The sequence below is a fragment of the Lynx canadensis genome, chromosome B4, assembly GCF_007474595.2.
Source record: "Lynx canadensis isolate LIC74 chromosome B4, mLynCan4.pri.v2, whole genome shotgun sequence".
NCBI lineage: Eukaryota > Metazoa > Chordata > Mammalia > Carnivora > Felidae > Lynx > Lynx canadensis.
The window spans coordinates 44,173,131-44,198,977 of NC_044309.1; the positions used below are offsets into that span (position 1 = coordinate 44,173,131).

Sequence of the window (25,847 nt, forward strand, 5' to 3'; positions counted from 1 at the left end):
AATTAGTTACAGCTACCATAAACAGTTATATTCAATTAATTTTCAATATTCATGTAATTTTTCTATAAGATAATAAGGAATATGTAGAGAGAATATAAAGAATATGTCTATCTTCACAGAAAAATGTATATGAGATATGAATGTATTTTGCAAATAATAATCGAGTTTAAACTACTTCCCTCTTATAATTGAATTAGGGTAGGAATATTTCTGATTCATCTAATTACTCAAGTTTGTCTTGAATTCTGTCAATAACTAGCTGTTTGACCCACACAAATATCTGTACATTTTAATTTTTGGTTTTCTTCATTATTTAACATTTTATTTTTTGCATCAAAGTGTTTTTTAGCCTGGCTGTAAAGACTGACAGAAGTGGGCACATAAAAAATTGAAAAAAACTAAATGTCATCCAAAATATATGAACCCAGTTGAGGAAAACAACATATAAGAAAAGGTATCAAAGGACACTGGTTATTATCCAATTAGAAACCAATCTCTACCTTGAAATAAATCTAATCATTGATAGTGCTGCACTAAGACAGATTCAGAGAATACACTAGAGTTCCATTCTTGGAGGAAGTGGGGCTGATATGAGTGGCTCTTATACAGCGACCCTGTGGTTGTTCCATGATAACCCTGAGGGGCCGTTCATTTAGTACTCTCAGCTCCAAATCCACCCTCAGTGCCCTGTTCTCGGATAACGGTGCAAGATCCTACCCATTTTCTCTCTTGTCATCTCACATGAAGTTGACTTTTGTCCGTAAAAGACAATGGAGATACAGTGCAGCAGAAAGGGCTCTTCTTCCTGGCTTCATGGTGTTTTCTCTCCTTTGGCCGCCATGGCTTGGTTGCCAGTTGCAGTCTTGCAGGAAGTCCTGTGTATTTGTCCTCCAGCAACTTTCTGTAGCCAGTCCGTCAGTGTCCTGTCTTCTGGTCTTTCCTCCTGATGCTCTGACAGGGAGTTGTTCCTGTGTGCCAGTCACAGCCTGAGATCCTTCCTCACCAAGTTCAGCCCGTGGAATATGGAGCTGCTCTGTCCCAGGCCATTTAAGTGAGCATGTCAGCCGTGAGCTGTGTGTACCCACATCACCTTCAACGACATCTGAATCCCATCTTTCGAGAGTAGACCTAGCTTCCCAGTGATCCCTCCTTTAATTCTAAGATATTCTTTGTAATTTTATTTACTTAGTAGCCTTTCCCCTTAGTAAGCTTTCCCTTACAAGTAGATAATAATTGTTTACCTCAACTTCCTTCCTTGTTTCTGTCTCCTGACTCAATTCTGACTGACACCCTTGTCACCCTGGAGTGTTCAATCCTCATTTGAGGCCCTTAAAGGGCTAGAACAAATCAGCTAATTTGGAAATAGAAATGGAATTATTCACTGTATTGAGAATTTTACACTAATTTTATGATTTGTAATTAATATATATTTTATTCTACTAAATAGCAAAGCATAAGAAATAAATAATATATACCGAGTATATTTTTTTACACTAATATAATTAAATTTGAGAACAGTTCCATAACACCAAGAATGAAGCCTCAATACTCTTTGGACTTTGGGCGATATATATGCATTGATGCGGATTCATCCTTGGTAAGAAATGAAACATTCTAGTGAGTGATGTTGAGAATGGGAGAGGCCATGCACATGTGCAGACAGGGACAATCCAGGAAATCTCAGGAGCTTCTTCTTAATTTTGTTGTGAGACTAAAATTACACTAAAAAATATTATCTTAAAAATATACAAAGAAAATAGTCATATCGCTTTTGAAATAATGAGAGATGTATTCTTTATAAATGGTGAAATACCATTATATCAAAATGAGGTAACTAAAACACTTGGTGCTTACAAACATATGATTTTATTACTGAGCAGGGTGCAAAATAAGTTTTTCTTATTTGAAAATCGAAATATGGACAATTCTTGTCACTCTCTGAAGATGCTGACAACCTGAAATACAGAGAATTATACCTCATTAATCTTGCCATAAGGTTGCTTATATCTCTTACTAGGGACCATAGTATTTTGAGGAATGAACCATCCATTTTGACTCATACTTATATATCTCAATCTCAAGATTTCCCATACCATTTTTCTCTGGAAAAACTTCAACTACTGTTTTATCCGATTGTTCACAAATTGCTGTTTTTGATTCTAGGAACAATTCTTGTGAGGCATAAAATAAAAAGTTGTCAGGAGACTTACACTTCGGAAGAAAATAGTAAGGCTTTTGGCTGCACAGATGAACTATGATGGCTTCTCTGGGAGCCTCTAATCCATGTAGTAGCAGGGAGTAAATTCAACAAAAACTATGAGAAAACAAATTTTATTGGGAGTCAAATACAAGCTCTTATACTCATTTGAATTCTGTAATAACACATAAAAGTTCATCCTTTCTTCCTTTATAGACACTTTCAAATTATAATATAATGTTACACAGTGGACACGAAAGTATAAAATTATCTTAGGACTAAGTGAAGAGGACAAACTGACCGTGAAAACAATTTCAGAGTTTAGAAAATGGATCACAGATTAATAACTTATGAAATAGGTATATTGGAAAAAATCCTGGTGAATCAAGGCAGAAGCACATTTGTCATCTACTCACCTAGGATGCTCCCGTGACTCCCACCTGCCCACCCCTGGATCAGTGATAAGAAGACTGAAGCTGTTACAACTGGGAGAAGCTGCAAAGAGCAAGGGTGCTGGTGCCATAGGTGGAGACTTGATCAGCAGTAATTAACATCAAAGGTAAAAGTCACAAGGTCATAAAAATAAGCAATAAGAATTTGGAAAAAATGAACAAAACTGTCAGCAGACAGATTGTAGTAGAGAAGATTCTGCCATAAATGTTTGGCAACAAAAAATAGTAAATCTAGGAAAAATGACATACAATGCATGTTTACTGAAGTATATTTTTAAAAAGTGTCTCCCTAAAAAGTAAAAAAAAAAATATGAAGAGAAATTTAAAAAATCTTCCAATGAAAGGAAAGCATAGGTCAATAGAAACGTCTGCTGGGATAAGTTGTTGCACATATTAGACCAAAAGTAGTTAAAAGTCATATTTAAGGGCACCTGGGTGGCTCAGTCGGTTGGGCGTCTGACTTCGGCTCAGGTCATGATCTCACAGGCTGTGAGTTCGAGCCCCGCATCTGGCTCTGTGCTGACAGCTCAGAGCCTGGAGCCTGCTTCCCAGTCTGTGTCTCCCTCTCTCTCTGCTCCTCACCTGCTCGTGCTCTGTCTCTCTCTATCTCAAAAATAAATAAAAGCATTAATTTTTTTTTACATAATAAAAATAAAAGTCATATTTATACACATATGAAAACTATAAAGAAAACTTAGTTGAAAAATTTGCATGAATATGTGATGGCAGCAATTTAGCAAGTAGGAAATATCAGTAGAGAAACAAAACTATATGAAGAAACCACAGAGAATCTGAGTGCATCATTCCATACTGGAAATGGAAAATCCACTCAAGTAGAAAAAAAAAACAACTAACGAATGTGAAGGAGTAACAAAATTTATTTATACCTTAGGATGAGAGAGAAAAAAGAGAACCACTTACAGAATTCAGACACTTTCAAAACAGTATCAGGAAAGCCAGCATAGGTCTAAGGAGAATATGAGAAGAACAACAGAGGCAGAAAAAAACAGGACAACAATGTTAAGGCACGACGAATGAACTGCGCACTAATATAATGTAAAATATTTATAGACACCAGAGACTTAGCAAACTGCTAACACAATGAGCACGTACAAATCCACGTCTCATGACATCATAATGAAATGACCAAAGAACACTGGCAAATACAAAGAAATAGTCTTGAGGGAAGAGAGTGGATTGTGAAGTGACTTAAGTCAGCGTGAAAATCAGGGATGGGTGATGCATCTTCCACCTCCATCAGCCTTACAACACATTATCTACCACAGAATCCATACCCCTGCCCTGCACACTAGTTCTGAGTGGAATGGGATACAAGCAGCAAGATGAAGGAACAGAAAGACACAGACCCTAAATCCCCCATGGAAACAATACCTTAAAAATATCCAGACACAAACCGAGGTATAATCGGTCTAACCAGCTTTGATAAGGGTGCCAGGACCATTCAATAGGGAAAGACAGCATCTTTCACAAAGGGTGTTGGGAAACTGACTTCCCTCCCACATGCAGAAGATTGAAGATGGATGTTTCCATTTACACCATATACTAAAATTAACTCAAAGTGGACTAAAGACATAAATGTAAGGTATAGAAGTTCCTCAAAGAAAAAATGGGGGGGAATATAAACAACATTGTATTTGGCAATGATTTCTTGGCTCTGCCACCAAAACCAGACCACAAAGGAGAAGTCCATTGTAGACAAATGGGCTATATCAACCTAAACATTTCTGTGCATTAAAGGGAATGATCAACAATGAAAAGACAGAGTGGAAAAAACACTTGCAATCATATATCAAACAGGGAATCACGTCTAAAATGTATAATTAGTCTACAACTTAGTATCAACAACAACAAACACCAAGAACACATTGAAAAAATGGGCAAAGAAATTAAACAGACATATTTCCAAAGAATATATAAATTGTGAAAATCATATGGAAAGATGCTCAATATCGCTAATGATCAGAGAAATGCAAATCAAAATCATGATTACTTATCACTTCATACTCATTAAGATGGATGGCACACAGCAGAAAATTGTTGAGTCGTCTGGTGGCTCAGTCAGTTAAGTGTCTGACTTTCAGTTTTGGCTCAGGTCATGATCTCACAGTTTTAGGTTTGAGCCCCGCGTTGGGCTCTGTGTTGATGGTGCAAAGCCGGCTTTGGATGCTGTCTGTCTCCCTCCCTCTGCACCTTCCCTGCTTGCTCTCTTTCTTTCTCTCTCTCAAAATAAATAAATAAACACTCTTTAAAAATGTTTCAGTGAGGAGGTCAAAAAGAAGGAGACTTACACATGGTGGTTGGGAATACACATCGGTCAGCCGTTATGAAGACGTGGATGGAGCTTCCTCCAGCGATTAAAACTACAGTTACCACAGGAGTCAGCAATCCCACATGTAAGAAACTATCTACAAGAATTGAAAGCAAGATCTCGAGGATACGTGCACACCCATGCTCAGTGCAGCAATACTCCTAAGAGCCACGGGGTAGAAGCAGCCCAAATGTCCACTGATGGATGAATAGAGAAAGAAAGCGTGGTATACACCTACCAGTGTAATATTATTCAGCCGGAAAAAGGAAGGAAATCCTATCAGAATAGCCATTTTTCACACTTATGGTTAGTTTGTAGGATATATCTTGGGTATGTATTAAAAGGAACTGAATCAGTATCTCAAAAGGATATCTGCACAGCCATGCTCACTACAACTTTACTTACAATAGCCAATATATGAAAGCAACCTAAGTATCTGCCACCCGATAAGTGGTTACGAAGATATGTATAATGACTCTAAATGTGTATATAATGTATATGTATAATGACTATGCATATATATAAATGCTATTCAGCCAAGAGAAAAAAGGAAATCTTGCCATTTGTGGCAAATAGATGTCCCTTCAAGGCATTTTATTTAGTGACTTAAGTCAGAGAGATACACAAATACTGTATGATCTTACTTACATATGGAATCTCAAAAAACTGAACTTGTAAAGAAAACATATAGCCAAATGTTGTTTACCTGAACCTGAGGGGTGGGGGAACTGGGGAGGTGTTGTTTAAGTTTACAAACTTGCAACTAACAGATAAAGAAGTTCTAAAGATCTAATGTACCATATAATGAAATGGTCAGCATTACTGCATTATGAATTTTGAAGTTGCTGAAAAAGTAAATCTAAATAAATAAAAACTAAAACTAAACACATATGTGACACGACAAAGGTGTTAGCTAATGCATATTACCATAGTAACCATACTATAATGTATTAGGCAGTGTTGTATGTTAATTATATCTCACTAAACACAAACAAAAGATATATTTGTTATACTTACAGCAACTACTAAGTACATAATTTAAAAATATAGCTAGACATCAGCAGAGGATTTAAAAGGGAATACTAAAATATGTGTTTAATCCAAAAGATGTCAGGTAAGGTGGAAGAAGAAAATAACACATACATCGAGAACATTCAGCAAATGACAGACCTAAATCCAAGGACACAAATAATTGCCTTAATTTGAATGAAATAAATATTATAATCAAAGTTAGAAATTGACATTCTGAATTAAAAAAAAAGATCCATCTATATGTTCTCTACAATGAATGAATATTCATGGGAATTAAATAAGTATTCCAATGATAAGATAGAGAGTGTCATCCTGAATAAAAGAGTAGTATCCATCATTATGCTCCCTGTAACTGACACATTGTAGATTCAAAGGCATACATTGGTGAAAATAAAAGGATAGCAAAACAATAGACCCTACAGACAGTAACCAAAAGAAGTGAGTAGAAATGACTGTTCTAATAACAAAGTAGCTGTTAAAACAAGAAATGTTAGCCAAAATTAAAAGAAACATTTCAAAATGTTAAGGTTGTCAATATAAGAGGAAGATAAAACAATTATAAACATATATTAATCACCTAACATCAGAACCCTTAAACACATGAAATAGAAACTGACAGAATTAGAAGGATAAATAAACAATTCAATGAGTGCACTTGAAGATTGAAATCTCTTTCTTCAGTAAGTAAGAACAGATAGTCACAAAATCAGAAGGACTATGGAAGACTGTCAAAACACTAGGAATCAGCTTGATATAACTGACATATATAGAAAGTGTTCTAGATCATAAATAGGGATGAAAAACAATTTTTTTAACTTTTATTTATTTTTTTGAGACAGAGACAGAGCATGAACGGGGGAGGGTCAGAGAGAGGGAGACACAGAATCCGAAACAGGCTGCAGATTCTGAGCTGTCAGCACAGAGCCCGAAGCGGGGCTCGAACCCATGGACCGCGAGATCATGACCTGAGCCGAAGCCGGCCGCTTAACCAACTGAGCCACCCAGGCGCCCCATGGGATCAAAAATTTTAAGGATGGAAATATTCAAAGTAATTTCTCTGAAGACAAAGAAATGGGAAGAAACAATGGAAAGAAATCCGGGAAATTTCCAACATGTGGCAAGTGATACACTTCTGAAAAATTTACAGTTCAAAGATGAAATCTCTGAAAATATCTTGTACTGGATGATAGAAATTACTTTGTACTGGTCGACAATAAACTGAGAATACATCAAAGCTTTTAGGATGAATCTAAAGTAGTGTTTGGAGACAATTTATACCTTCGTCAAGTACACTCAGAAGGAAGAATGTTATCAACAATGATTTAAGTTGCTACCCTCTGAAGAAGCAAGAAGAGAGGAGCCATTAGTTAAATAAGAAACACATACGTTTAGCTAAAAGTTGATTGTGGAGTATGTATAGTAGAGTAACTTGAAGTAGCCCCAAATGGACCAATACCCACACATCCAAGAGCATCAGCAACAGAATCGGTGAATACATTGTAGTAGAATCTGACAACAGAACAACAAAGAGATGTGGACAATTTGCAACTGATGCAGCTATAGGGATGAAACACACAAGTTTAGCTTCACCTGAAAATGCCAAAAATACAATATGCATACCGTATTATTCCATCTACACAAACTTTTTAAAATGCACAAAAGAACTTGATAGTGGCATTTTACAGTGCTGGTAATATTGATTTTCTCATTCCATACAATGGTGACACTGAAAACTCAGCTGTCTGTTGGCATTTATAGCATATGATCCATGTGTATGTACATTATACCACAATAAAAACTATCAAGAGAATATTATGAAGAAATGCAAATATATGTAAATGTGATTTCTCTGATGCAGAAGGCACCTGAACAAAGTAATATTTATTCTTATTTTTTTTCTTTTTTTTTTTTTTGCATTTCAGCTATTTATTTATTTATTTATTTATTTATATATGAAATTTATTGACAAATTGGTTTCCATACAACACCCAGTGCTCATCCCAAAAGGTGCCCTCTTCAATACCCATCACCCACCCTCCCCTCCCTCCCACCCCCCATCAACCCTCAGTTTGTTCTCAGTTTTTAACAGTCTCTTATGCTTTGGCTCTCTCCCACTCTAACCTCCTTTTTTTTTTTTTCCTTCCCCTTCCCCATGGGTTCCCGTTAAGTCTCTCAGGATCCACATAAGAGTGAAACCATATGGTATCTGTCTTTCTCTGTATGGCTTATTTCACTTAGCATTACACTCTCCAGTTCCATCCACGTTGCTACAAAAGGCCATATTTCATTTTTTCTCATTGCCACGTAGTATTCCATTGTGTATATATACCACAATTTCTTTTTTTTTTTTTATTTATTTATTTTTTTTATTTTTTATTTTTTTTTATAAAATTTTTTTTTTCAACGTTTTTATTTATTTTTGGGACAGAGAGAGACAGAGCATGAACGGGAGAGGGGCAGAGAGAGAGGGAGACACAGAATCAGAAACAGGCTCCAGGCTCTGAGCCATCAGCCCAGAGCCCGACGCGGGGCTCGAACTCACGGACCGCGAGATCGTGACCTGGCTGAAGTCGGACGCTTAACCGACTGCGCCACCCAGGCGCCCTATACCACAATTTCTTTATCCATTCATCAGTTGATGGACATTTAGGCTCTTTCCATAATTTGGCTATTGTTGACAGTGCTGCTATGAACATTGGGGTACAAGTGCCCCTATGCATCAGTACTCCTGTATCCCTTTGGTAAATTCCTAGCAGTGCTATTGCTGGGTCATAGGGTAGGTCTATTTTTAATTTTCTGAGGAACCTCCACACTGCTTTCCAGAGCGGCTGCACCAATTTGCATTCCCACCAACAGTGCAAGAGGGTTCCCGTTTCTCCACATCCTCTCCAGCATCTACAGTCTCCTGATTTGTTCATTTTGGCCACTCTGACTGGCGTGAGGTGATACCTGAGTGTGGTTTTGATTTGTATTTCCCTGATAAGGAGCGACGCTGAGCATCTTTTCATGTGCCTGTTGGCCATCTGGATGTCTTCTTTAGAGAAGTGTCTATTCATGTTTTCTGCCCATTTCTTCACTGGGTTATTTGTTTTTCGGGTGTGGAGTTTGGTGAGCTCTTTATAGATTTTAGATACTAGCCCTTTGTCCGATATGTCATTTGCAAATATCTTTTCCCATTCCGTTGGTTGCCTTTTAGTTTTGTTGGTTGTTTCCTTTGCTGTGCAGAAGCTTTTTATCTTCATAAGGTCCCAGTAATTCACTTTTGCTTTTAATTCCCTTGCCTTTGGGGATGTGTCAAGTAAGAGATTGCTACGGCTGAGGTCAGAGAGGTCTTTTCCTGCTTTCTCCTCTAAGGTTCTGATGGTTTCCCGTCTCACATTTAGGTCCTTTATCCATTTTGAGTTTATTTTTGTAAATGGTGTGAGAAAGTGGTCTAGTTTCAACCTTCTGCATGTTGCTGTCCAGTTCTCCCAGCACCATTTGTTAAAGAGGCTGTCTTTTTTCCATTGGATGTTCTTTCCTGCTTTGTCAAAGATGAGTTGGCCATACGTTTGTGGGTCTAGTTCTGGGGTTTCTATTCTATTCCATTGGTCTGTGTGTCTGTTTTTGTGCCAATACCGTGCTGTCTTGATGATGACAGCTTTGTAGTAGAGGCTAAAGTCTGGGATTGTGATGCCTCCTGCTTTGGTCTTCTTCTTCAAAATTCCTTTGGCTATTCGGGGCCTTTTGTGGTTCCAGATGAATTTTAGGATTGCTTGTTCTAGTTTCGAGAAGAATGCTGGTGCAATTTTGATTGGGATTGCATTGAATGTGTAGATAGCTTTGGGTAGTATTGACATTTGGACAATATTTATTTTTCCAATCCATGAGCAGGGAATGTCTTTCCATTTCTTTAAATCTTCTTCAATTACCTTCATAAGCTTTCTATAGTTTTCAGCATACAGATCCTTTACATCTTTGGTTAGATTTATTCCTAGGTATTTTATGCTTCTTGGTGCAATTGTGAATGGGATCATTTTCTTTATTTGTCTTTCTGTTGCTTCATTGTTAGTGTATAAGAATGCAACTGATTTCTGTACATTGATTTTGTATCCTGCAACTTTGCTGAATTCATGTATCAGTTCTAGCAGACTTTTGGTGGAGTCTATCGGATTTTCCATGTATAATATCATGTCATCTGCAAAAAGCGAAAGCTTGACTTCATCTTTGCCAATTTTGATGCCTTTGATTTCTTTTGTTGTCTGATTGCTGATGCTAGAACTTCCAGCACTATGTTAAACAACAGCGGTGAGAGTGGGCATCCCTGTCGTGTTCCTGATCTCAGGGAAAAAGCTCTCAGTTTTTCCCCGTTGAGGCTGATGTTAGCTGTGGGCTTTTCATAAATGGCTTTTATGATCTTTAAGTATGTTCCTTCTATCCCGACTTTCTCAAGGGTTTTTATTAAGAAAGGGTGCTGGATTTTGTCAAAGGCCTTTTCTGCATCGATTGACAGGATCATATGGTTCTTCTCTTTTTTTTTTGTTAATGTGATGTATCACGTTGATTGATTTGCGAATGTTGAACCAGCCCTGCATCCCAGGAATGAATCCCACTTGATCATGGTGAATAATTCTTTTTATATGCTGTTGAATTCGATTTGCTAGTATCTTATTGAGAATTTTTGCATCCATATTCATCAGGGATATTGGCCTGTAGTTCTCTTTTTTTACTGGGTCTCTGTCTGGTTTAGGAATCAAAGTAATGCTGGCTTCATAGAATGAGTCTGAAAGTTTTCCTTCCCTTTCTATTTCTTGGAATAGCTTGAGAAGGATAGGTATTATCTCTGCTTTAAACGTCTGGTAGAACTCCCCTGGGAAGCCATCTGGTCCTGGACTCTTATTTGTTGGGAGATTTTTGATAACCGATTCAATTTCTTCGCTGGTTATGGGTCTGTTCAAGCTTTCTATTTCCTCCTGATTGAGTTTTGGAAGAGTGTAGGTGTTCAGGAATTTGTCCATTTCTTCCAGGTTGTCCAATTTGTTGGTATATAATTTTTCATAGTATTCCCTGATAATTGTTTGTATCTCTGAGGGATTGGTTGTAATAATTCCATTTTCATTCATGATTTTATCTATTTGGGTCATCTCCCTTTTCTTTTTGAGAAGCCTGGCTAGAGGTTTGTCAATTTTGTTTATTTTTTCAAAAAACCAACTCTTGGTTTCTTTGATCTGCTCTACAGTTTTTTTAGATTCTATATTGTTTATTTCTGCTCTGATCTTTATTATTTCTCTTCTTCTGCTGGGTTTAGGCTGCCTTTGCTGTTCTGCTTCTATTTCCTTTAGGTGTGCTGTTAGATTTTGTATTTGGGATTTTTCTTGTTTCTTGAGATAGGCCTGGATTGCAATGTATTTTCCTCTCAGGACTGCCTTCGCTGCGTCCCAAAGCGTTTGGATTGTTGTATTTTCATTTTCGTTTGTTTCCATATATTTTTTGATTTCTTCTCTAATTGCCTGGTTGACCCACTCATTCGTTAGTAGGGTGTTCTTTAACCTCCATGCTTTTGGAGCTTTCCAGACTTTTTCCTGTGGTTGATTTCAAGCTTCATAGCATTGTGGTCTGAAAGTATGCATGGTATAATTTCAATTCTTGTAAACTTATGAAGGGCTGTTTTGTGACCCAGTATATGATCTATCTTGGAGAATGTTCCATGTGCACTCGAGAAGAAAGTATATTCTGTTGCTTTGGGATGCAGAGTTCTAAATATATCTGTCAAGTCCATCTGATCCAATGTCTCATTCAGGGCCCTTGTTTCTTTATTGACTGTGTGTCTAGATGATTGATCCATTTCTGTAAGTGGGGTGTTAAAGTCCCCTGCAATTACCACATTCTTATCAATAAGGTTGCTTATGTTTATGAGTAATTGTTTTATATATTTGGGGGCTCCGGTATTCGGCGCATAGACATTTATAATTGTTAGCTCTTCCTGATGGATAGACCCTGTAACTATTATATAATGTCCTTCTTCATCTCTTGTTACAGCCTTTAATTTAAAGTCTAGTTTGTCTGATATAAGTATGGCTACTCCAGCTTTCTTTTGGCTTCCAGTAGCATGATAAATAGTTCTCCATCCCCTCACTCTGAATCTAAAGGTGTCCTCAGGTCTAAAATGAGTCTCTTGTAGACAGCAAATAGATGGGTCTTGTTTTTTTATCCATTCTGATACCCTATGTCTTTTGGTTGGCGCATTTAATCCATTTACATTCAGTGTTATTATAGAAAGATACGGGTTTAGAGTCATTGTGATGTCTGTATGTTTTATGCTTGTAGTGATGTCTCTGGTACTTTGTCTCACAGGGTCCCCCTTAGGATCTCTTGTAGGGCTGGTTTAGTGGTGACAAATTCCTTCAGTTTTTGTTTGTTTGGGAAGACCTTTATCTCTCCTTCTATCCTAAATGACAGACTTGCTGGATAAAGGATTCTCGGCTGCATATTTTTGCTGTCTAGCACCCTGAAAATCTCGTGCCAATTCTTTCTGGCCTGCCAAGTTTCAAAAGAGAGATCAGTCACGAGTCTTATAGGTCTCCCTTTATATGTGAGGGCACGTTTACCCCTTGCTGCTTTCAGAATTTTCTCTTTATCCTTGTATTTTGCCAGTTTCACTATGATATGTCGTGCAGAAGATCGATTCAAGTTACGTCTGAAGGGAGTTCTCTGTGCCTCTTGGATTTCAATGCCTTTTTCCTTCCCCAGTTCAGGGAAGTTCTCAGCTATAATTTCTTCAAGTACCCCTTCAGCACCTTTCCCTCTCTCTTCCTCCTCTGGGATACCAATTATGCGTATATTATTTCTTTTTAGTGTATCACTTAGTTCTCTAATTTTCCCCTCATACTCCTGGATTTTTTTATCTCTCTTTTTCTCAGCTTCCTCTTTTTCCATAACTTTATCTTCTAGTTCACCTATTCTCTCCTCTGCCTCTTCCATCCGAGCCGTGGTGGTTTGCATTTTGTTTTGCATTTCCTTTAAAGCGTTTTTCAGCTCCTCGTGACTGTTCCTTAGTCCCTTGATCTCTGTAGCAAGAGATTCTCTGCTGTCCTGTATACTGTTTTCCAGCCCAGCGATTAATTTTATGACTATTATTCTAAATTCACTTTCTGTTATATTATTTAAATCCTTTTTGATCAGCTCATTAGCTGTTGTTATTTCCTGGAGATTCTTCTGAGGGGAATTCTTCTGCTTGGTCATTTTGGATAGTCCCTGGTGTGGTGAGGACCTGCAGGGCACTTCCCCTGTGCTGTGGTGTATAACTGGAGTTGGTGGGCGGGGCCGCAGTCAGTCCTGATGTCTGCCCCCAGCCCACCGCTGGGGCCACAGTCAGACTGGTGTGTGCCTTCTCTTCCCCTCTCCTAGGGGCGGGATTCACTGTGGGGTGGCGTGGCCCGTCTGTGCTACTTGCACACTGCCAGGCTTGTGATGCTGGGGATCTGGCGTATTAGCTGGGGTGGGAAGGCAAGGTGCACGGCGGCAGGGGGGGGCAGGCTTAGCTCGCTTCTCCTTAGGTGATCCACTTCAGGAGGGGCCCTGTGGCAGCCGGAGGGAGTCAGATCCGCTGCCGGAGGTTTGGCTCCGCAGAAGCACAGAGTTGGGTGTTTGCGCGGAGCGAGCAATTTCCCTGGCCGGAACCAGTTTCCTTTGGGATTTTGGCTGGGGGATGGGCGGGGGAGATGGCGCTGGCGAGCGCCTTTGTTCCCCACCAAACTGAGCTCTGTCGTCCGGGGGCTCCGCAGCTCACCCTCCCTTTGTCCTCCAGCCTTCCCGCTTTCCGAGCAGAGCTGTTAACTTATGACCTCCCAGACGCTAAGTCGCGCTTGCTGTCGGAACACAGTCCGTCAGGCCCCTCCGCTTTTCCAAGCCGGACTCGGGGGCTCTGCTTGGCTGGCGAGCCGCCCCTCCGCCCCGGCTCCCTCCCGCCAGTCCGTGGAGCGCGCACCGCCTCGCCGCCCTTCCTACCCTCTTCCGTGGGCCTCTCGTCTGCACTTGGGTCCGGTGACTCCGTTCTGCTAATCCTCTGGCGGTTTTCTGGGTTATTTAGGCAGGTGTAGGTGGAATCTAAGTGATCAGCAGGACGTGTGGTGAGCCCAGCATCCTCCTACGCCGCCATCTTCCTGTCTCCCCCTATTCTTATTTTTAAAAAGCCTTTTGAAAGGGGCACCTGGGTGATTCCATTGGTTAAGCACCCGACTCTTGATTTTGGCTCAGGTCATGATCTCAGGGTTTGTGAGTTTGAGCCCTGCATTCGGCTCTGCGCTGACACTGGGCAAAGTGTTTGGAATTTTCTCTCTGCCCCCACCCCCCTCTCTGTCTCTGTCCCTCTCCCATCCACTTTATCACTCACACAAAGTAAGTAAATAAAAATAAACTTTATAAAAACCTTTAGAAGATAGAAATGAATAGGAAATATCCATGCAAAGATCCTGAAGACATATAATACCTCTGAAAATGAACTTGTATAAACTCCCTGTTTAACAAAGGACAATGTAGGGGACACCTGGGCAGATTAGGCAGTTGTGCTTCTGCTCAGGTCATGAAAAGATTGCTCCTGAGATGGAGCCCCAAGTCAGGCTCTGTGCTGACACCATGGACCCCTCTTGGGATACTCTCTTCCTCTCTTTCTGCCCCTCGCACCGTTTGCATTCCCACTGTCTCAAAATAAATACGTGTATATTTAAAACAAAAGGAAAGACTTTAAAGTAGAAAACTGACATAAAAAAACATAAGGACAATAATTAAACACATGAGAAAGTGCAAAATTAGTACCCACACAATATGAAATGCATATTTCCAAAAAATGCGGTCATTCATTGGAAAAGTGTAGGCTTTTGAGTAAATGTTGTGGAAACAATGGGGTATCAAATATTATTAATAATTATATACTTTGACTATATTAAAAATGCTCAAAATTAAGCACACATAAGTGAAAAAAGTTCCAGATGTATTATAAAATGTGCAAGATGTACAGTTGGGCAGAGATTTTTTAGATAGAATATCAAAAGCACAATCCATAAAAGAAGAAATTGATGAAATGTAGTTCATCAAGGTAATATCTGCTCTTTGAAGAGAAAAGAAAGTCATAACTTGTGAAGAAACATTTATAAATCAAACATCTAATAAAAAACCTTGCCGCTGGGTACATAAAGATTTCTCAAAATACAATGAAAAAAAGTAAAAATATTGGCAAAATATTTCAATAGATACTTCACCAAACACCATGTATAGATGGCAAGTGAGTACAGGAAAAGATGCTGAACACTATTAATCTTAGGAGCATTCAAAATATAATCACCCCAGACCAGACTTCTTGTCCTGGAAAGAAAGAGCGGATAGACTTTTCCCTATTCCTCCCACCAACGCAGCTACAGTCCCTGGGCATTATACAGAAGATGACATAAGATTCAGAAAGGTAATGAGAAAGCTGACAGATCCCAGCCCTGGAGACCCGAGGAATGACGTGGTGGTGAGCTCCCTGGAATTTCCCTCTACCTCACGTAGACTGGTGTCAGAGAGCCTAGCAAACCACAGACACCAACAGGTACACACCCAACTCTCCAAAATGTTTTTTCTCTCTTGTCAAATTAACAGATAAAAGACATGCTAGGAAGACAGAAATGTTTTAGACACAAACTGCGTGATTCTAATAAAAAGCCATTGACTATTCACCAAAAATATCAACAGGCATGCATGGGAAATCAAGACTTTGTCTGATAAAAGAAAACTAAGAAAATGTATCACCATCAGACCCACTCTGAAAGAACTCCTAAAGGGAATAAATGGCAAAAGAAGGCATCTTGAATCATCAGGAAGAAAGAGAGAACAAAAGAAAGAATAAAACTCTCATAGGTATAATGGACTTTCCTTCACTGTGTTCTCTAAATTGGTTGATATTTGAAGCAAAATTATCAGTTGCAGCAAAATTACAAATTCCATGTGATTCTCAAAGTAAGTACAGAAATATTTAGGACACAGTATAATTGGGACATGGTAAGGGGCCATAAAAGCAAGTAAGTCTCTACATTTTACTCCAACTGCTGTGGGTGTGACAGACTGTATAGACAGTGACCTGTGAATATGTAATTATCTGTATGAAAATATATAATATCCATATTATTTATATAAAGGAGATTAGAACATATGTGTACATATAGAACTTCATGTATATAAAGTTATTTATGAAGATGAGACCTACATTGCTCTAAATGATGCTCCGTCACAGAGGTAATGATGTAGAAAACTATAACCTTCACTTTTATCTCACAGCATCAGAAATAGAGCATCACAAAAAATAAATTCTAACTCGATCATAAACATAATGAAAGTTAAAAGATGAAGAAATAAAGAAAAAGATGAGTCCAGGAAAATAATATAGGAAATAATATTCATGAACTATCGCTAACTTCTGAAATAGGTCCATAGTAATGATTGTAACACACCAAGTGCTAAGTAGGACTATGGTAACATTAAAATTCTGATCATTCCAGAGGGAGAGAAAGGGAAATAAAGAAGGAGGTGGGGAAAAAGAAAAGAAAAGAAGATTGACCAGACAAAGAAATTATGCGGCTTAAGGTATTATGCTGAGTGAAATAGTCAGGGAAGGACAGATATCATATGTTTCCACTCATACTTGGATGTTGAGAAACTTAACAGAAGACCAAGGTGGAAGGGAAGGGGTAAAAAATAGTTACAAACAGAGAGGGAGGGAGGCAACCCACAAGAGACTCTTAAATCCAGAGAACAAACAGGGGTGGGTAGTGGGGTGGGGGAGAGAGGAAAATGGGTGATGGGCATTGAGGAAGGCACTTGCTGGGATGAGCACTGGGGGGTTGTATGTAAGCAATAAATCACGGGAATCTACTCCCAAAACCAAGAGCACATTGTAAACACTGTATGTTAGAAACTTGACAATAAATTATATTAACAAAATAAATAAATACAATTCTGATCATTAAAAGACTCCATTATGAGAGTGAAAATGCATGTCACAAATATTTTCATCTTAAAAACTCGAGAAAGAGCTCGTATGTAAAATATGAAAAAGGCTTCTAAGAGGTGAAAAAAAGGCACCATCCTGGAGAAATGGGCAAGAGACACAGTTCTTCTCTTTCTCACAAAAGAGAATAGCCTTAAGATTTACAACCCAGGAAAATGGTACTGTGTATAACCATCAGAACTTATTAATTAATTTACTGACACTACTGAGATTTGGATCAAAAGACTAGTTGGTACAATGGATATTTACACAATACAATAAAAATGTAAGGAAAATTTAATACATTGAAATTTCCACATGTCAATGACTGTGCAATTTCAGACTAATGCTTACAGGGAAGTGTATTACAATTATACATAAATATAATTATGTTGTATTTATAAGTTATTTTATTATGAAAACCATAACATTTATATTACATAAATATGCTCTGTAAGATGTAGTTACATATAATAAAGGATTATAAATATGATATGTGGAGGAAGGTATAGGAAAGACTTTTCATAACACAATTATTCATAATACCCATATAATAAAAAGGAACTAAATTACTGAGAATGGTTTTGAAACTGTCATATTCATATAAGAGAGTAGTGAAATTTCACAAACTATAGACAAATGTGTTAATATAGATGCATTACAGATAGCATCTGACAGAGAAAGCAGACACACATAAAAATGCAAACTGAATGATTCCATTGATATAAAGCCCCCAAATAGGCAGAAATATTTCATAAAATGAAAATTGGCAGGCCTGATAAAGACTCTAAACTTCTGTCCCATGATATGATTGGTATTTGTGTAGTTCTACATATTTTGTAATCAATTTGCACAAATGCCTAATTTCCTTGATATGTTGTAAAATTAAATGTAAAGTTTATTTCAGGAAAAAGCATTTCTAGAGACACAGGTTTCTATGAAAAGAACTGGAAATTATCAAATGTACATTCAAAGTATAAGAATATAAATAATGTGTCATAGAGTCAACATCTGGAGTATTAAAGACTTTAAAATAAATAAACTACAAATACATATGTCACTATGGATGAACTCTACAAGCATAATAGTTACTCACAAGCTTTTAATAGAATCTGCAAACATCTGAAAACTTACCTTGTCCTCTTCATCATCATAGTAGAGCAGGTTAGAGTTCTTGGAAGCACAGGACGTCAAACTCTCATTCCATGATTTTCCCTCAGTGCTAATGTAATAGCAATTGTTGGAATACGTAAACCACTCTTTCAGACAATGACAACAGAGACACGCTGGAGAGAGATTACGAGATATTATCCAAAAAGCTTTGAATATTACAAAATGAAACTTTACATACTGTATATGGATACACATATGTGTACATAACATATTCATATACCCTCACGAGCTGGTAAAATTAAAGCAACACACACACACATGCACACACACACACACACACACACACACACTCAGAGAAGAGTCAGGCCCTCATCCCCTAATTTATATGCCCATATAAAGGAACCACAAAAATGTCCACCTCTACATGTCCTGAGAATCACTGAACACAAACATCTTTATGGAATGACTTATCTTTTATCATGTTATAGGAGGAGAACATGTGAGGCAATTGTTAACAACGGGTACGGTGATTTTAAATGAGTATTTCTTCACACTGTTGCCTAAGAAGTTATACTCTCCTAGAATCATTATTTCTGAAAGTTCATTAAACGATTTTCTAATTCACTTTTTCCAAAAGAATCTGTTATCATCTTTGCCTACTTGCAGATAGAGCTAGAATAGACACTAAACTAATAACAGAATTTTGCAAGGGATGTTGTACCTTTCTGGATCTTGTTTCCAGGGAGGTTTTGTTCTGCTCTGGTCCTTCAGTAGCTTGAACATTAAAGTAGTCTTCAAGAAACATAAAATTAAATTAATTGGATCACAATAATTTGAGTTTCTTAGTATGAAATTTGGTATATTATTTAGAATTAGAAAACCCTGCAATAAAATTGATTTTACCAGTAAAAATTTAATAAAGTAATGAACATGAGGGGGGAAAATAATTCAAAAGCTAATGAACCAAACTTCACCATCTCTTACAGTATTTGGTTTAACCAATCTCAAGAATTCATTTGTATCTATCGATAAAGTCTCTCATATAACTTGACTGTGAGTTATAAAAATTCTGAAAAATGTTTAATACTCCCTACAATTATGTGTTGTTTCTATTTTAGATAAATTCAGAATAACTATTCCACATTTAGAGCATGCATCCATTAAAATGAGATAATAAAATTCCATATGTTATATTTCAAGGAACTGATGGTATTAACGTGAAAAACTCCCTATTAGTCATTCAAACACTGACTTACAGGGAATAACGTTTATTTTTACCACAGTGGACATCAAGACAAGGCAGATGATTCCCAGAACCTCAGCAATGTACCTCCCTGGACACAAGAGAAATGAAAACACTGACAAAAGATGCATGGAAATAATCATTTCGGAAATTTACAAACAAGAGAAGCAACAACCTTCAGGGAATCAAATGTAAAAACTTGGACCCCAAACCCATATCTACCATTGTAATCTTCATTTAGAATATACCATTGCATTGGCAGTCACATACTAATCTGTGACAGGTTGGTAACACTACGGTTTGTAACACTGGAACAAAGTGAGTCCCCAGACTTCAACGACACTACCATATTCCAACTTCCAGTTCTGATCCTCACAAATGAAAACTACGTGAGATCATTTCCTACTCTTTCCCTACAACCCTGCACCCCAACTTCACATCCCAGAACAGATATACCTCTCTGTATTAAATGTTTTACCTTTGCAGAGATAGTTCTTGTCAGTCTCTTGAAGCTCCTGAGAAGCAACTTGAAGATTGAATTCCGCATGGGCCATTTCCTGCTCAGTTACTGAAATGGATCTATTAATGCTCTCAGGTTTCACTCGCCGTCTTTGTGACTCCTTAACCTGAGTTCTGCCCAGGTTAGTCTTGGGTTGTTCGTCTCTGCAGCTGAGTAGTGTCAGGCACAGTGCTGAATGGAACTGCCCTGAAGGTCTTGATCAAGAGTGTATGTCATGTGCTGACGACATTGCTAGTACAGTGACACTGGTGGGGTGCAGGGTGAGGGATCCTGCTCATTTGAAGTGGAACAATGTAAAATCTCGCTCCACTTCCCTTAGAGCTTAAATAAGTATTTCGTGACAGAATAACAGGGTTTTACAGTGACACAATGTTTGACACTGTAGTGATGGTTGGGAAAGTGTAAACAATACATTAGTGAAGAAGAAAAGAATTCAAGAATAATACTGACCTCATTACTATAAGGTCAGATTCCAGGGACACTTTGCAACACTATTAGAATAGCCAGATTAAAATTAAAGGCTGTATTAGAGAAATACTGTTGCACCAATTTTGTGACAATTGAAAATCCATTATTGGTTAAAACTAGAGTGCTGTGAGACTAGGAAATACTAGTTTTAGCACATATAGGAATTTCCTGTAACACGTGACTTTTCTTTTGGGATTTAATTTTCTTTACTAAAGGGTAATATAATGCTATCAAGTGATATTTTATGTTGAAAATTGTGGAATTCTGAGATTTGTTGAATTTTAAAAGGACTATTTTATATGTTGCAAAACATTATTTGACACACTAAACTTATCCAAAGCATGAACACTGGTGAAAACAAACAAACAAAACAACAACAACAAGAACAAAACCCATATTTTTAAAAAGTATTATTTAACATCTGAAAATGGAAATCGATTTCATGGCAAAAATATGAAAGTATTAAATGAGAAATAAATGTGTAAATCATTCATGGAAGAACACACTTGGTGCAAACTTCTAGAAGGATCTATGATATCAAAGGCAGTGAGAGTAGCTTTAGTTCTAGAGGAATGGTAAGGAATCACATAAATGTAATTTCATACTTCAGTCAATGAGGTCTGCAGTCCATCAACACTGTAATTACTCCTGGCTCTCAAACTTTCAAAGTATCACCTGTTAAAAGTTACATCAGGGACGCCTGGGTGGCTCAGTGGATTAAGCGTCCGACTTCAGCTCAGGTCACGATCTCGCGGTCCATGAGTTCGAGCCCCGTGTCAGGCTCTGGGCTGATGGCTCAGAGCCTGGAGCCTGCTTCCGATTCTGTGTCTCCCTCTCTCTCTACCCCTCCCCCGTTCATGCTCTGTCTCTCTCTGTCTTAAAAATAAATAAACATTAAAAAAATTGTTTTTAAGTTACTTCATGGTGGGGAGGAGTTAAGGTGTTGGAATGGCACGGAGAGGCTGAGTTTGTCTCAACCCTGAAATGCAGCCAAATCAGCACCAAACCTTTTAGGTCACCTAGGACATTGATTTTAGGATTAATGCAACAATCTGCATAACTTGAGGCACAAAGTTGGCTTTTCTCCGGTGCAGAGAGGTGAACTGAGGGGAGAAAAGTAGAAGAGGCTAGGGAGCCATTTTCATGGAGGGAACACAGAGAGAGAAAAACAAAAGGGGGAGAATGTGGTACATTGGGATCCTGCAAGAAAAGCACTCCCCCTGAAAGTAGCTGGAAAAAGAGACAGAAAGAGTGAAAATACTCGTAGGGGACTGAACAAGAAATCTGTCCCCCAAAACCACTGACAGGGGGAAAGGAGAGGTAGTACTGCCAGGTTTCTATAAACAGTAGAGCGGAGTCTGTCGTTTCAGAGTTCAGAGCCTGGTGGTGCTCTGGTGAGGAAGTGTGGCGAATCCCCAGGAGCAGGCAGTGCTGTCTGAACGGTCTATGTGCTGTAGAGAGAGAACTGTTGCCCTGCTTGGAGTGCAGTTGGTAGTGGCCATATAGCTTCACAGGGGGTCAAGGTCCCAGTGGACCCCAGAGAGCAGCTATATTTTGCTAGTACTGGGGGCAGATGCCATAGTGCAACAAAAACCTGGAACTAGCTGTGTGTTGTTATTTCCCATAATCTCTGAACCTCTGGCACTGTGCAATCACATGAACATTTTCTGAGGCAAGCCGGCACCTGGCCATTGCTCAGCAACACCCTCCCCGAGAGAGTCAGCGCAGATCCAAGCAAGGGGTCTCTGAAATGTGGGGTTCTGAAACACAACCCTGTTTGTGATAAAATTCTGGATGGAGGTTTCACCTGCAAGGTGGACAGCTTAGACATGGACAGGCTAGAAGTGTAGAGTGGGCGGAGGTCTGCAGCTAAGGAGGGGTGCTTGCTAGTGGGGCAGTGAGAGAGCAAGTCCCTGTGCCAAAGACTAGGACACTGGGTGAAGCCATTTCCACCTCTCCCACGCATGCACATGGGTGCCACACTGATCCACCCCAGTAACCTAAGCACTGCCTCCTAGTGGAGAATGGAGCCATTACACCAAGCCCTGCCCAACTGTGCCCTCCAAGCACACCCCCCAGAAAACCAGCACAAGTCACTCCACCTGCTTAGTGTATGAAATAGAGGAGGCTTCATTGTTTCAGTTCTAGGGGACAGTGCACTTCATTTGGGTTTCATTCTGTTTGCTGGTTCACTTATTGGCTCATTTTCATTGCTTCTGTTATAGCTTAAATTTGTTTCCCCTTTATTTTCTTTCTTTTTCTGGGATACAGAAAAAACTAGTTATTTTTAATTTGTTTTTTATTTTTAACGTTCCTATTTATATCATTTTGTATTTCATTTTATTCTACTTTATTATATATTGTTTTTGTTTCTTAAATTTTTTCTTACTCTTTCTCCTTTCCTTTCCTTTTCCTCTCTATTCTACCGAGATTTTTTTCAACATGCAGATCAAAACACACCTAGGATCTAGCTTCCTTCATTTGACTTTTTGTTTTCTTTTCAAATTTTAATTTTAATTTTTTATTTTCTTAATTTTTTTCTTCCTTCAAAATGGCAAAACAAAGGACTTAACCCCAAAAGCGAGAACAGGAAGATATGACAGCCACAGACTTTGTCAACACACACAAAAGTAAGATGTCTGAACTAGAATTAAGAACCACGATAATGTGAATACTAGCTGGGGTTGAAAAAGCATAGAAGACACCTGAGAATCCTTTCTGGAGAGATAGAAATAAAACCTAGTCAGGCTGAGAGTAAAAATGCTACAACCGAGATTCAGAAGGAATGCATGCCACGATGGAAAGGCTGCATAAGGCAGTGAAGCGAATCAGTGACATAGAAGATAAAGTTATGGAGAATAATGAAGCAGAAGAAAGAGAGAAAAAAGGCAAGGAGCAGGATACAAGACGTGGAGAACTCAGTGACTTAGTAGAAAGGAATAACATCCAAAAGAGAGGAGTTCCGAAAGATGAAGAGAGAGAGAAAGGGGCAGAAAGTTTAGATGAGTAAAATACCAGACCACTTTGCTAATCCGGGAGGACACAGATGTCAAAATCCAGGAAGCACAGAGACCTCCCATTAGATTCCACAAAAACTGACCATCACCAAAGCATATCTTAGTAAAATTCACCAAATACACCAACAAGGAACGAATTGTGAAAGCATCAAAGGAAAAAGGTCCTTACCCTATAAGGGAAGACACATCAAGTTCGCAGCTGACATATCCTCATAAACTTTGCAGGCCAGAAGGAGTGACAGGATATATTCAACGTGCTGACTCAGAAAAATATGCAGTCAAGACTTCTTTATCCAGCAAGACTGTCATTCAGAATAGAAGGAGTGATAAAGAGTTTCCCAGAGACACAAAAAATAAAAGAGTCATGACAAATAAACCAGCCCTGCATGAAATATTAACGGAACACTTTTAGTGGAGAAAAGACAAAACAAAACAAAAAAGACCAAAAGCAACAAAGACTAGAAAGGACCAGAACATCACCAGCAACATCAACTCTAGAAGTAACACAATGGTACTAAATTCATATCTTTCAGTACTCACTCTAAATGGAAAAGGACTAAATGCTCCAATCACAAGACGTAGGGTATCAGAATGGATAAGAAAAAAGGTATATGCTTCTAACAAGAGACTCATTTTACCTAAAGTCATCTGCAGATTAAAATAAGGGGATGGAGAACCATCTATCATGCTTATGGACATCAAAAGAAGCCTGGAGTAGCTGACTTATATCAGACAAAGTAGATTTAAAAATAAAGACTGTAACAAGAGATGAAGGGCATTAAATCATTATTAAGGGATCTATCCATCAAGAGGATCTAACAGTTGTAAATGCATATTCCCACAATGTGGGAGCACCCGAATATATAAATCAATTAATTACAAACATAAATTTCATTGGCAATAATACCATAAGAGTAGGGGACTTCAACACCCACATCTTACAGTAATGAATCATGTAAACAGAAAATCAACAAGGAAACACTGGCTTTGAATGACACGCTGGACCGGATGGGCTTAACAGATACATTCAGAACACATCATCCTAAAGTAGCAGAATACACATTCTTCTCGAGTTCACATGGAACATTCTCCAGAATACATCACATACTGGGTCCCAAATAAGCCCTTAACAAGTACAAAAAGGTTGAGACCATACTGTGCACAATTTCAGACCACAACACTATGAAGCTTGAAATCCACAATAAGAAAAACTTTGGAAAGACCATACATACTTGGAGATTAAAGAACGTCCTACTAAAGTATGGATGGGTTATCCATGAAATTAAAGAGGAAACTAAAAATACATGGAAGACTATGAAATGAAAACAAGATATTCCAAAACCTCTGCGATGCAGCAAAGGTTATAAGAAGGAAGTACATAAGAATCAAGGCCTTCCTGAAGGAGGAAGAAAGGTCTTAAATATGCAACCTAAAGTTACACCTAAAAAGGCTGGATAGAGAACAGCAAATAAACTCCAAAGGCAGCAGAAGAAGGGAAATAAAAAAGATTAGAGCAGAAATCCATGATATTGAAATAAAAACTAAAAGAACAGATCAAGGAAAGCACAAACTTGTTCTTTGAAAGAATTAACAAAATCGATAACCCCATAGCCAGACTGGTCAAAAAGAAACACGGAAAGAACCCAAATAAAATCACAAATGGAAGAGAAGATATTACCACCAACACCACAGAAATACAAACAATAATAAGAGAACATTATGAGCAATTATAGGCAAACAAAGGTTAATCCACAATAGCCAAAGTATGGAAAAGAGCCCAAATGACCATCGACTGATGAATGAAGATGTGCCATATATATGTGTGTATATATATATATATATATATATATATATACACACACACATATATACAGTAGAATATTCATATTATTTGGTGATCAAAAAGAATGAAACCTTTGCATTTGCAACAATGTAGATGGAAGTAGAGTGTATTGTGCTTAGCAAAATAAGTCAGTCACAGAAAGACAAATATCACAGGCTGTCACTCATATGTGAAGTTTATGGAAGAAAACAAATGAACATAGAGGGAAGGGAAGCCAAAATAAGCAAAAAAACAGTAAGGGACTGATCCATAAGAGACTCTTAAATGCAGAGAACAAATTGAGGGTTTTTGGAGGGGCGTTGGGTGTGGGGATGGGCAATGGGCATTAAGGAGGGCACTTGTTGGTATGAGCACTTGTGCTATATATAAATGTTGAATCCCTCAATTCTATTTCTAAAATCATTATTAACTATATGTTAACTAATTTGGATTTAAATTTTAAAAATTATTATAAAACATAAAATAAAATAAAATAAAATAAAATAAAATAAAATAAAATAAAATAATAAAATAAAATAATTACTGGAAGCAATAATAACTAAAATACATTTAGTACTCTCAGCTCCAAAACCACCCTCAGTGCCCTGTTCTCAGATAACAGTGGAAGATCCTATCCATTTTCTCTCTTGTCATC

General features: G+C 38.1%; 1 protein-coding gene across 1 annotated transcript; it reads right to left on the bottom strand.

The window, feature by feature from the left end:
- Positions 1-1,481: 1,481 nt before the first annotated feature.
- On the bottom strand, positions 1,482-20,115 carry LOC115518650 (NKG2-A/NKG2-B type II integral membrane protein-like). Its single transcript, XM_032593769.1, has 6 exons — positions 19,844-20,115; positions 19,375-19,456; positions 18,844-18,887; positions 18,144-18,295; positions 2,211-2,314; positions 1,482-1,955 (listed from the first exon to the last, which is right to left on the bottom strand). Exons 1-6 carry the CDS (start codon positions 19,917-19,919, stop codon positions 1,835-1,837), a joined length of 579 nt encoding a protein of 192 aa, XP_032449660.1. The 5' UTR covers positions 19,920-20,115; the 3' UTR covers positions 1,482-1,834.
- Positions 20,116-25,847: the final 5,732 nt, after the last annotated feature.